The 13,094-nt window shown below is 53.7% G+C and overlaps 1 protein-coding gene across 3 annotated transcripts; it reads right to left on the bottom strand.

The window, feature by feature from the left end:
- Nucleotides 1–838: 838 nt before the first annotated feature.
- Det1 (DET1 partner of COP1 E3 ubiquitin ligase) lies at nucleotides 839–11,655 on the bottom strand. Of its 3 annotated transcripts, XM_070043215.1 has the most exons (6): nucleotides 11,563–11,655; nucleotides 8,729–9,821; nucleotides 6,112–6,299; nucleotides 4,893–5,084; nucleotides 4,176–4,263; nucleotides 1,267–1,394 (listed from the first exon to the last, which is right to left on the bottom strand). In XM_070043215.1, exons 2-6 carry the CDS (start codon nucleotides 9,809–9,811, stop codon nucleotides 1,359–1,361), a joined length of 1,587 nt encoding a protein of 528 aa, XP_069899316.1. In that variant the 5' UTR covers nucleotides 9,812–9,821; nucleotides 11,563–11,655; the 3' UTR covers nucleotides 1,267–1,358. The 3 variants fall into 3 exon arrangements, with proteins under 3 accessions (XP_069899315.1, XP_069899316.1, XP_069899317.1); XM_070043214.1 differs by lacking the exon at nucleotides 4,176–4,263 and having other exon boundaries at nucleotides 839–1,394; XM_070043216.1 differs by lacking the exons at nucleotides 1,267–1,394; nucleotides 4,176–4,263 and adding an exon at nucleotides 2,649–2,761.
- Nucleotides 11,656–13,094: the final 1,439 nt, after the last annotated feature.

Genomic DNA, 13,094 nt, shown 5'->3' on the forward strand with positions numbered 1-13,094 from the left:
GTGTGTTTGAGCACAGTCTTAAGATGAAGCTCAGACTGGCCTTGACACCTCCATCTTCCAGCCTCCGCTGCTGTCAGAGAGGAAGAGCTTTTACCACGCTGGATTCACTTCTCTCCTTGTCGTTGGCATGTGACACGGCAGTGTCTACTCACACCGCGGGCGGCTGTGTCCGGGGTAAGGGAGAGCGGATTCAGCTATTTCAGGTCAAGCCTCATGTGTGAGGCGGAGTGAGGGTGGGCTGAGCTGCCCGGCACTCAGGATACCCTGCGTGTGTGGCTGGCCTCTCCCATCCTGTTTCTCAGGTTCCCGAAGGGAGTCTGGGCGGCAGCGGGGACAAAGGGCCCAGCTGTCTCGCACCATAACTCCTTTGGCAGCTGGCTCTAAAACCCAGGTGTGCTGGAACCAGCTGCAGACACAGCTGTGGACGACAAGCCCCGAGAGACTGGCTGCGAGTGTGACAGGACGGTGGCTGGCGGCGGTGGGATGCTGTGACAGCTCAGCCGCCCCCGACAGGCAGTCTGGTCTCCTTGGGGACACCCAGAGCACGCCGGCCACGCCTCTCCAAAGCACAGCGCGTGCTCTAGGGTCTGTCTCTGTGCTGTGGCCCAGGGGCCAGCTGCGTGACAGATGGCGCGGGCCGAGCATGCTTCCACATGAGCACGCGCCATTACCAGGAGAGCGCCCCGGGGAAGGCCGCGGTGCGGGCGGACGCCGGTGCTCCACCCGGCAGCTGCCGCCTCCACAGCCACGAGCCCATCCCACAGCCCCTCCCAGACCCCAGGAACTCAGAAAGCCCCGAGGGGAGGAACGTACGACAGTTACCACACGGTACATCCTTCAGTAAGAAAATACCAAGGCTTCATTTATTTTCCTATTAAAAAAAAAAAAAAAAAAAAAAAAACCTGCCCCGTTGTTGGGTCTGTGGGAGGAGACGCAGTTCACGTGCACCGGGACACACAGCCACAGTGCTGAGCAAGTGCCCTGAGGGGCGAAGCAGAGCTCTCTCATCTTTGCAGCAGCAGTGAAATGCTGAACAAACTCCAGGGGACTTGAGCGGCGCTGGACATCTGCGCCAGGAGCAGACCAGGGGGCCCCGGGGCCACCCCTGATGCAAAGTCCACAAGCTTGCCTGCCCCCAGAGCCCGGGGCGGAGTCCTAGATGCCCCCACCACACCCCAGCGGCCCAACCAGGCCCGGCCGGCCCCTAGGTGCAGCAGTGCCGCATATGGAAGTTGACGACGTACTCGGCGTTGGTCCTCTGCACAGAGATGGCAAAGGGCTCAAAGGGGTGAAAGGTGAAGGCAACAAGGCGGCGCACGGTGTGGTTGACGGGCCGGCCCAGCAAGCCCGCCTGAATCTCAAACTTGAGTAGGCCAGAATCCCGGGCATAGAATCTAGACAGACAAAGGAGAGAGAGAGAGAGAGAGAGAGAAGGAAGGGGGAGAAGCGGATGCTGAAAATCACCCCACACCGTGAGGAGACCACACATCGCTTCCTTCCCCCAGCTCAGCCCGCGCCAGGCAGCGCCACACACTCTTCTTGGTCTGCCCCGTTCACTGGGGGCTGGCCTGAGCCACTGGTCCTTCTCTTTCCCAACACGACCCTGTTACACTTACCCTAAGCCAGCCTCCCCAGAAACCGTCCAAGCCACAGATGAAACGCAAGCCACAAGTCCAGGCCACATGAGCCATATTTTCAGGTAGGCATATTAAAACAAATTAAACATCAGCTGGGCACCAGTGGCTCACACCTGTAATCCTAGCTACTCAGAAGGCTGCGTTGAGGACTGCAGTTTAGAGCCAGCCCTGGCAGGAAAGTCCATGAGACGATTAACTCCAAAAAACCACCAGAAAACCGGAAGCGGTGCTGTGGCTCAAGTGGTAGAGCGCTCGCCTTGAGCTGAAGAGCTGAGGGACAGCGCCCAGGCCCAGAGTTCAAGACCCATGACCAACAAAAAAAGAAAAAAAAAGTGAAATTAATTTGTTATGTATTCCACTTGATCCAATATATCTAAAATATTGTGTGACCAATAATCCTAATGAAAAATGTCACATTCCTTAGCTTTCCCTACATCTCTGAAATCTGGTGTGTTATTGACCGTTGACTCAAGTCATGTAAGCTGTCTGGTGGCTACATATACCTGGGATTTGAACTCAGAGCCTGGGTGGCGTCCCTCAGCTTTTCCTCTCAAGTTGACACTGCCATGTGAGCCATACATCCATGTTTTGGTGGGTAATTGGAGTTAAGAGTCTCACAGGCTGGCTTTAAACCACAATCATCAGATCTCAATCTCCTCAGTAACTAGGATTACAGGCATGAGCCACTGGTGCCAAAATGGAAATTCTTTTTCACACAGACACACAAAATACTAAGCAGCTTTTACTTCTTCATCCAAACACAAGGTGGGGTAAAGATGCTTCCACCAGTCCCACCGTAAATGCCACTTCTGCATGCAAAATGGATGCCCTGTGCTTTGTGGAACTGGAGATGAGGGATGGCTGGGGCTAAGCCAGGGCAAGGGCCGGAAGACAGCGAGCGCTGCACTTACAGCTCTGCAACAGCCCTTCCGAAAAGCATGCACTCATAAAGCAGACCTCAGGATATTCATCTTTTTTGGTGAAACCCCATCTCCTTCCGGTGAAGTCACATCATCAGAACGGAAGTGGACCAGTGGCATGATTAAAGACGGCTGCTCTGATGTCCCCTCATAGACAAAAACGCTCGGTAGTGGGGGAGCAGTTAAACAGTACAACACGTGGATCTGGTGGAAGATACACTGGTGGAAGATTGGTGCAAGGACCAAGTAGGTTGGGGAAACAGAATTAAGGCAGACCCCAGGATGTGATGCAGCGCCACACCTCACACAGGCAAGCCAGCCCGCTGACAAAGACTGGAGTGGAAGACAGAAAGGAGGCGTGCTGGTCACAGCGTTAGCCCTTCAGATGCCTTCGAGGTCCCCGTGTCTCTCATTTTTAATTAAAATTCCCGGCAAAGCCTCCTCAGTCACCGGCCCTGAGCTCCTCAGGGCCATCTCTTCAAGCAGGGAAGGCAGCATGGCAGGCACACGTCTGCTACCTGACCACGGCCAATGGGGCCCACTGTGTGCAAAAAGCACATGTGCCTGGCCCGTACGCTCCCCACGCACACACACCACCAAGGGCTCACCTGCACGCCTGTCAGTGTATGAGAACTAAGGGAGGGTGAGCAGAGTCTAGACGGTGGGAACACCTGGGTGGGTGGCAAGGAAGGTGAACAGGGAAGCAGGCTGCGGCCTGGACACAAGGACTGACACGCGTTCTGCTCGGGCCTTGATTCGAACACGGGACGGTGAGAAGAACACTGACAAGCCAACGGGGAGATGTGAAAACAGACTGGCTATCTCGTGGTACTAAGAAGCTTTTGTTCATTTTCTTTTTTTTTTTTTTTTTTTTTTTTTGTCGGTCGTGGGGCTTGAACTCTGGGCCTGGGCGTTGTCCCTTAGCTCTTCAGCTCAAGGCGAGCGCTCTACCACTTGAGCTACAGCACCACTTCCGGTTTTCTGGTGGTTTTATTGGAGATAGGAGTCTCACGGTCTCTCCTGCCCGGGCTGGCTTTGAACCGCGATCCTCAGATCTCAGCCTCCTGAGTAGCTAGGATTACAGGCGTGAGCCACCAGCGCCCGGCTTGTTCATTTTCTTTACACAGGACAATGACCTAATTTTTAGGTCTTTGTTTTTTTTTTAAAAAAAAAAAAAAAGCTCTTGGGTCTTTTATACGTGCAAACTGAGATGTTGGGCTGAAAATGTGGTAGGGTGCTTGCCTTGTATGCATGAAGCCCTGGGTTCGATTCCTCAGTACCACATACACAGAAAAAGCCAGAAGTGGTGGTGTGGCTCAGGTGGTAGAGTGCTAGCTTTGGGCAAAAAAAGCGGTTCAAGGGCAGTGCCTGGGCCCTGAGTTCAAGACCCAGGACTGGCAAAAAAAAAAAAAATTACCTGAGATGTTTACAGGTGAAATGCCAGGAGACTGGGACCTGCCACAAAATAAGCCGGGCAGCAGTGGGGAGAAGAGGATGTGGCAGTGGAAAAAAGAGACAGCAGGCTGGCCAAGAGTTAGTCACTGCTGAAGCCGGTGAGGCAGACACAAAGAGTCAGCATATTCTACTTCTCATTGAGGTTTGAAACTAAAAAATTTACCTTTTGGGGGCTGGGCAGGTGGCTCAGTGGTAGAGCGCTTGCCTCGCATACATGAGGCCCTGGGTCCGATTCCTCAGCACCACATAAGCTGAAAAAGCCAGAAGTGTGCTGTGGCTTAAGTGGTAGAGCGCTCGCCTTGAGCTAAAGAGCTGAGGGACAGCGCCCAGGCCCAGAGTTCAAGCCCCACAACTGACCCCCCCAAAAAAAATTTACTTTTTTTTTTCAATTTGATTACAATCTTCCACAGGAAATACTATGATGATCGAAGTGCAGAATGTACTACACCAGCCCACTTAATACACAGAGAGGCGACAGGACGGGTGTACCCACTCTGCAGAGCCAACCGCCACCGCCCGTGCGTATGCACCAAGATCTGCCCTGCTCCAGTGTCCAGTCGGGCATCGGAGCCGAGCCTAGACTACAGCGCTACATGGAACAGTACCAGATTACTCTAAGCGGAACATCACGGCTTCATTCCCAGGATACAAGCAGACAACACTTCACTGAGCTCGAGGTTAGATGGGAGCAGGAGGTAGCAGGGGTTAGTTTACAAGACTGATACCCAAACAGTCCAAGCACTCAGCATGGAAGTGGAGGGGGGGGGGGGCAAGTCACAGGAAATGATGCCAGGAAGTAGGGTGCCCGTGCAAAAGCGGGACCACGTTCCCCCCACACGTACTGCGGTCACCCGCAGGCAGCATGGCGCCGACATCGTACCTGATGGGGTGATCGCCACAGGTCTTGGGCCGCTCCATGACTGACACCCACTTGTCATCGTAGCTGAAGAGAGACAGGTCCAGGTAGGGGCTCCCGCTGTAGGACTGTGCGCTGATGGGGAGCTGGCCCAGCAGCCGACGCACCGCCTCCGTGTGCCCTCCGTACTTGGCGTTGATGATTGTGTCTTTGAACCTAGAACAAAGCATCGGCGAGGATGGTCTTTGAGGCGGTGCCTGGCTTTCAGAGTAATGAACACATGTCTAAAACCACTCACTCTGTAAATCACAATGAAGCCCAAGACCAGGCTCTCCCACATTCCAAGTGTGGCGAGCTACAGATACTCTTAAAACAACAACAACAACAAAAAGAAGCAAAGAGCAGGAATGGAGAACCCTAAGTCACCAGCTGACAAAGAAGGCAAAGGAATTTAAGATGGAAACGCCCGGAATTTGACACAGTTTCTACTCATTGCTGGTAACAGCACAACTACGGAAAATATTCAAAATCCACTTTCCCCAAATAATAGCCGCAGGTTGACTCAGGAAGGTGGGAGGGGACGGGGAGCCCTGACAGATGCCATCTCCTGGGCCTGGGACCAGTTCTAACCACCTTCCACCAAGACTCTGGACTGCCATGTTTAAGAACCGCAGGGCTCCTGCTGACTGCAGGCTGCCTCTCGGGTAGCTGCCTCAGAGATGCCAGGGAGCCACAGGTCCTGACCCGTCCCAGTTCCCTGCTCAGGCAAGCTTTGCTCCTTGAAGCTGCGGCTCTGCAGCCTTAAGTCTCTGCTCCTGAGCTACATCAGTCAGTCTTGATGCACCGTGCATGGTCCAGCTTCTAACGCTGCATTAGTATCTCCTCTGTTCTGATCTGCAATGGAGTTGCAATGGAGTAGAGATAAATGCATGTGTTCAACATGCTGTACGTTACCCACAACTTGTAAAAAGATTTCCTTAAGCATTCATTCAGTATCTGCGTGCTCGTCAGCACACCACTGAGGACCGAGCCACAGAGAGATGGCCTCCACCTTTCTGCAGCTCACAGATGGTGCAGAACAGAGCCCGACGATGCATGGAAGGGGCAGCGAGGGGAGGCCCAGCGTGTGACAAGGGGGCGGTTAACGCCTGCAGGCTAGCCGAGGCCAGGGGGGAGGGGGAAGAGAAGTGGCGACTGGGCCCAACAACGCGGCCATTCAGACAGGGCCGGGGGGACGGCTTACCGGCGTTGGATCTGCCTTGCTGAGTTGTTGCTGGAGGCCGAGCAAGGGAACTGGACTTCGCTGTGCAGGGTGGCATTGCGGAAGAGGTCACAGAAGTTCTCAAAGAGCTCCAGAAGCTCATCTGAGGTGTTCTCAAACACAGCAATCACCTCGGTGGTCACCATATTGTACACCACAAAGAAAGATGCCTTTAAAAAAAAAAAAAGACAGTGCGCTTCAGACAGCACAAGGGCCTGCCATGCCTAGGGAACCTGTCACCTGGCTTAAAATCCATGCCAACCGAGTATGCCAAGCCAATACCTGAGCTGGACACTAGGGTGGAAACCTGGCTCCCTGTGGTGGGGGGGGGGGCACAAGGGGGCCAGGGAGGAGGGGAGATGGGGGAGGGGGAGGGGGCAGACTGGACTCAGAGACCCAGCCCCTCCAGCCTCCCACTGCCTCCGGGCTGCTACAATGACTGTGTGTAAAAAGAGCTTCAATCTTTTTTATCTCAAACTGTGCAAATTCAATATTTTTCCCAAGTGTTTATCCCTCACTTGCTTCCTAACGGACCCTGAGATTAAAGAAGAAGAAGAAGAAAAAAAAAACATTAAAAAATGCCAGATTTAATTTTCCTTCCTGCTGGGAAAGTGATTTGCAGCCTGGGGCTGCCTGTTGCTGAGTGATTTTCTCTTCTATGCATACAGGTGAAAGTTCAATTTGGGGGCCACTTATTTTTCCTCTTCATATTTCTGACGTGCAGACAGAAGTCTTAACTATATTGTGTGGTAAAACTGCTCAAGCAAGTTGTAGCCACGCAGGCTCGGCTTGGTACAAATCAGAGAGGCATTTTCTGTTTCTTTCTTCGTAAGTGCTCTTCTGCAGGGCATTGTAAGATGCATTGTAAATCTGGAGCAATTAAGACCCGAGGGGGAACTGAAAAGCATTCAAATGCCACATGTGGCAGAGCTGCCGCTTTTTCTGAATGAGCCCCTAACCCTCTTGCTCCTGTAACCCTCCAGCTCCTAGCTCTGCCCAACAGGTGGTTCTGGAACCCCAAGTTTCGGTTGATGAGTGCAGCAGTGTGAATTAATTCGTCTTCAAGCTTCCAACAGGACTTCAGAAGTTCTCAGAACACTGGGATTAGCAGCTTGCGGTACTCTGATTGAGTCGAAATCTCTTGTTACCAATCTCTGGAGCCATGTAGCCCAACTGTTTTACTAGTAATTAGTCTTTCCCAGAGCTCCTATTACATGGCTTCATGGTCACCTGGAAATTAAATTTGGCTGTAAATTAGAGGACAGAGGGCAACCTGAGAAGAACCTAGTAATAACACAAGGCTTTGTGTCTGCAGGCGCTTCCCACCCATTAACCTTATTGGAACCTATCAAATTAAACTGGGGGAGGAGTGCAGAGGACAACTTCGGCAGAAAGGGTGGTTTAGGGTTTCAAACCCCACAACCAAAAGGCGCAGCCTTCGCAGCATCTCTACCAGCAACTGACTGAGGCTACTAGGGAGAAAAAAAACAAATAGGTCACCTTTTAGCAAAGGAAAAAGGGCCCGCCTTAAAGCAGTAATCACAGACAACTTAGTCCCTCCGAAATAGAAAAGTAATTATAGCTCAAAGCTAAATAAGACTGACTCATGGCCTCTTCCAGACCTGGACAACACTGATCACATCAGAGCTTTACCAGAATCTCCATAATTACAAGGACACGGAAACGGATCAACCTCCCCTCCAAGACGGGCTGGGCGTGAGGGACAGGAAGGCACAGATGTCAGGGGCCGTATGCCAACCTCCACTCCACTCGCAGTGAAGTGCACACTCACCTGTGGTAGCTGCTAGTTCATCACTGACAGGGAAGACAAAGAATCCCCCTAATGATCTTGCCCATGCCACTCGCCTTTTTAGAATGCAACTCTGAGAGTAGTTCTACAGGTGACTGGAAGCTTAGGAAGCAACGCCCTGCATGGCACCTCCTTACGGTAAACTCAGCTACAGACAAGAGAGAGATACCAGACTCAGCCAACTCCGATCTCAAGGGTCCTGAAAATGCTCTGAAGAAAACTGAGGGTGCAGGGCGCCAGTGGCTCACGCCTGGAATCCTAGCTACTCAGGAGGCTGAGATCTGAGGACCACAGTTCAAAGTCAGCCCGGGCTGGAAAGTCCATGAGACTCTCATCTCCAATAAGAAAACTGGAAGTGGCGCTGTGGCTCAAGAGGTAGAGCACTAGCCTTGAGCTGAAGAGCTGAGGGACAGTGTCCAGGCCGAGTTCAAGCCTCACGACCGACAAAAAAAATAAAAAATAAAAAAAGAAAGAAAAGAAAAATGTGGGTAATAACTGAGGCAGGTATAGTGGTGCACACCTGTAATGTGTACTTGGGAGGCTCAGGCAGGAAGATCCCAAGTTTGTGGCCAGCCTGTGTTACGAAGCCAGGCCCGGCCTCTGAGAAAAGAATTAGGCCGGCAGGCTCAGAGCAGACCACACGGGGCGAGGGCCGCCAGCTTCCATTTGTCCACACCGTGGACCCAGATAAAAACGCAACTGGTTTCAAGTTTGTACCCTAGGAGGACAAACATCCACCCAAGAGAGGCTGTGCATTCCTGAGGGCCGGCAGGAGGCCAGGCTCCGTACCTGGGACGGGTCCGTGGCCCGCAGGGTGGCCACGTCCTCGCTGGTGTACTTGATGAGCAGGTGCCGCTCGTCCAGCAGCTGCATCTTCCACATGCGCAGCTGCCGCAGCTGGTCAAAGTACTGGAAGAAGCGCCGCTTGGCCATGGCGCTCCCGTCCTGCTGCGCACGCCGCCACAGGTACACCAGCAGGCGGTGCTTCAGGGAGTTGATGAAGGGGTCCCGGAAGGGGCTGGCAGTGCCCGCCTGGCCGTCCCGCTGCACCTCGGGGAAGACGGCGGACACGGTGAGCAGGTCGTCCTCATAGCAGAAGCGGCCGATGGTGCGCACGTCGATGAAGGTGCCCTCGGGGGTCACCTGGAAGACGTGGATGGTCTGCTGCTGCACCGACAGGATGGCCAGGATGTTCTTGTACAGGTACAGCCCTTGGTTGTGCGACAGGACCACTTTGTCGCACTTGAACGTGCGTGTGTCACACAGACGTCCGGTGTGAAGGTCGATGATGTGGAGGGAGTAGTCCTCGAGGGGGGACCGGGGGTTGGGGGTCACGGACTCGCTGTTCCGGTACACCTCGTAGAAGGGGGGGTGCGGCTCGTCGGGGAGGTAGGCGGCCGAGCCCACGATGACGCAGCGGCAGTCGTCCGTGAACAGGCTGCACTCCCGGTTCAGGTGCTCCCCGTTGGCGGCCACGTTGGTTATATGCAGCAGGACAAAAAAGCGCTCGAAGAGCCGGCCCCGGATGTTGACGGAGCGCTGGTCGTTGCCGTTGGACAGGATCTCCCCCTCGTACCCCTGCAGGAGGTCCTCCGCCGCCTGGCAGCCCTGGTACTCGTAGATCTCGAGAGACGTCTGGTCAGAGGAGAAGGCGATGAAGTAGCGGCCGTCGGGGGAGAACTTGCGCAGGAAGCACGGGGGCTTCTCCACGTTGACGACGGTGAAGCTGGGGAAGACATTCTGGTGGAACACGCGGACCTGGTGCCAGTGGGTCCCCGCCCGGCCGGAGCTGATGCGCCGGCGCTCCAGGCGGTGAATGACGTTCTGGTTCTGGATTCTTCGGGGTTTAATGGTGGAGACATGGTAATCCATGATCACATCTCTGCAGAGGAGAGCGAGAGCAGCAAGGTAGTTTACCAAAACATACACACACGCAGAGGGCAAACAGTAAACACACACAGATTTCTTATATCCTGAACCAAGGGGCTCCCGTAGTGACAGTAAACAGCACTTTTCCTTCCAGTCTGGAAGTGGGCCAGACAGTTCCAAGTCCCAGTAGAGCTTGAGGAAAGGAGGCAGCTCCCAAGGAGCCCCTCCCAGCCACATGCAGCTCCCAGGAATGTTCCACGGACTCTACCTACAAGTGCATCTGTCTGAACTGTGTAAGAATCACATTCAAGCCAGGTGCTTGATGGCTCATGCCTGTGATCCTACCTACTCAGGAGGCTGAGATCTGAGGATCACCATTCAAAGCCAGTCAGGGCAGCAAAGTCTGTGAGACTCTTATCTCCAATAAACGATCAGAAAACCAGAAGTGACACTATGGCTCAAAGTGGTAGAGTGTTAGCCTTGATTGAAAGAGCTCAGGGAGAGTGCGCAGACACTGAGTTCAAGAATTACATTCAAGCCAGGCACCAGTGGCTCACACCTGTAATCCTAGTTACTCAGGAGGCTGGATCTGAGGATTGCGGTTCAAAACCAGCCCAGGCAGCAAAGTCTGTGAGACTCTTATCTCCAATAAACCACTAGAAAACCAAAAGTGGTGCTGTGGCTCAAGTGGCAGAGTGCTCACCTGGAGCTGAGGAGCACAGGGACAGTGCCCAGGCCACACAACCGACCAAAGGAAAAAAAAAAAAATCACATTCAATGGCTAAGGAGAGAATGGAAGCATAGAGTACGGGCAGTTCAAACCCTAGTACTCCAACAAAAGAAAGGTCAAAAACAGACAAACATATTAGATATGAACTAAAATAACCCGATGTAAAATCCTTATCGAAATTGCAATGGTACTTTTCGCAAAACTAGAAGAAAAAAAAAAACTCATCCTAAAATTGATACAGAAACATTCCCCTCACCCCCAAGCAGCCAACGGAGCGTTGGAAAGTACCAGAAGTTGGGTGATTCCTACTTCCTGATCTCAAAACGCATTACAGAGCCTCAATTTAAAACAAAATAAAGGGGCTGGGAAGGTGGCTCAGTGGTAGAGCGCTTGCCTTGCATGCTCGAGGCCCTGGGTTCGATTCCTCAGCACCACATAAGCAAAAAGCCGGAAGTGGCACTGTGGCTCAAGTGGCAGAGCGTTAGCCTTGAGCTGAAGAGCTGAGGGACAGCGCCCAGGCCCAGAGTTCAAGCCCCATGACTGGACCCCCAAAAATAAAATAAATACACACACCACACTTGGTACTAGCACTGAGCCAGAAATAAAGCCGTGCCCGTGGCGGCCTCTCGTAGCAGGGCAAGACCAGGCAGCAGGGAGAGGGCAGTCTGGCCAGCCCGTGGTTTTGGAGGGGAGACACCGGTGGGTACCTTCCCACCTTCCCACCGCGCGTGGGGCTGGGTCTCCCCGGATGCAACGCCTCACCCTGCTCAGACCTCGGCCCGGGAGAGGGAAGCCCGGGGCAGGGCCCCGCTGGCGTCTGTCTCCGCGGCCTGACGCGCGGGCCCCGCCCCGCGAGACCCGCCACGCGCGGCCCGGCCGCGGGACCGTCAGCCCGCGCAGGTGTGCTTGCTGCGGGGCCGCACGCATGCGCCCGGGGCCGGGGCGGGGCCTCGGCGGGGCAGGGCCGGGGTCGCGGGGTCGCGGGGTCGCGGGGTCGCGGGGTCGCGCTCGGGGCCGGCCTCACCTGTGGCGTCTCGGCTCAGGGGCCCAGGACCCGGGCCGCCCCCGCCGGCTGCGAGCGCGCCGCCCCCGGGCCCGCCCCCGCCATGCCTCCCGAGCGCCCCCCCCCACCCACCCACCCGCGGCGCCGCAGACGCCAACTTCCGCCGGCGTGCCGGAAGTACAGGTCCGCGAGCGCGGAAGTCGAGGCCAGAGCGGCGCCATGCGACGAAGGCGCGCGCCGCGCCCCCGGGCGGCTGGAGGAGGAACTGCAGCCCGGGGCGGCCTTTGGCTGCGGGGGGGAACCTGAGCCCCTCCAGCCCGGGACCTGCAGCTCGCGGCCCGCACGGGGGGGAGGGGAGGGGTGCGGGGGGGGGGACGAGCGCTCGGGCCCCCCCGCAACCAAGTTCATCCAGACCCATGAATTCCACCACCTCCGCCTGCCTCTCACCTGGCTGACCACATCAGCCTGTGTCTGCTCTCCACCTTTGTTTCCTGACTATATACCCGTATATTGATACTAGATGATAATACGTTACATAGCACATAATAATGTGCTATTGTGTGACAGATAGTATAATATATACATGTATACTTATAGTGTATTAACATAATACAGGACATCGTATATAATATTGTATGATAGAGAATATATACATGTGTTTATACTATCTGAATATAATGTATTACATACTATATATTATTGTGTAATAGGTAATATATACATATATTTATAATATCTTAGTATAATGTATTAAGTGTAATGTAATAAGTAATATAATATAGACATATATATGTTAATCTGTTACATAGTATATATTATTGTATAATAGATAATAAAATATTTAATAATATATTATCTATTATATATTTTATTTATTTGATTTTATTGCCAGTCCTGAGGCTTGAACTCAGGGCCTGGGCGCTGTCTCTGAGCTTCTGCTAGCACTCTACCACTTGAGCCACAGTGGCTTCTTCTGTGTATGTGGTGCTGAGGAATCGAACCCAGGGCTTCACGTATGCCAGGCAAGCGCTCTGCCTCTGAGCCATGTCCCCAGCCCATAGACATAGACATTTTTTTTAAGTAGCAAAGCTGAATTTCCAACTCTTCCCACAGAGCCAGGGCAGCAGCACAGCCACAGTACTTTTGGCCTACCAAATGAACTTCATTTCAGAGATCAGATCCATTCCCTCTGCCCCCCCCCACAGCCCACCCCCTCCCCACCACCAGACTTGGTCCTCCTGTTTCTCCCAGGAGGGCTTAATGGTTTAAACCAAAAGCACTGGGGGAACATTGGGTTCCTCCTACTTTTCTCCCTGCTTTTGTATAGGTTCGTTTTCCTTAAGGACAACAACAACAACAACGGCATAAACTACCCCCCCACACTCCTGCCTGATACCCAAGCAGCTCGTATATCTCTTTACTGTAAGTTTATTCCCATGCTCGACCTACAAGGAGAGAGAGCAGCAAAGGAACTCCATTCCCGGGGGCATGTCCCCTGTACTGCCCTGGGCCTGGCCACTGCAGATTACTGGGAAACGGGGCCCTAATGACCT

This window comes from Dipodomys merriami, unplaced genomic scaffold, assembly GCF_024711535.1.
Source record: "Dipodomys merriami isolate MVZ:Mamm:240054 unplaced genomic scaffold, mDipMer1.0.p SCAF_33, whole genome shotgun sequence".
NCBI lineage: Eukaryota > Metazoa > Chordata > Mammalia > Rodentia > Heteromyidae > Dipodomys > Dipodomys merriami.

Excerpts from the sequence above, each read along its gene's own strand:
- Det1 (XM_070043214.1), bottom strand. The coding sequence starts at position 9,811 with ATGGATTACCATGTCTCCACCATTAAACCCCGAAGAATCCAGAACCAG. Across the intron at positions 6,300-8,728 it reads GGGCCACGGACCCGTCCCAG|GCATCTTTCTTTGTGGTGTA; the intron begins GTACGGAGCCTG and ends TTTTTTTTAAAG. Across the intron at positions 1,395-4,892 it reads TGTGGCGATCACCCCATCAG|ATTCTATGCCCGGGATTCTG; the intron begins GTACGATGTCGG and ends TTGTCTGTCTAG.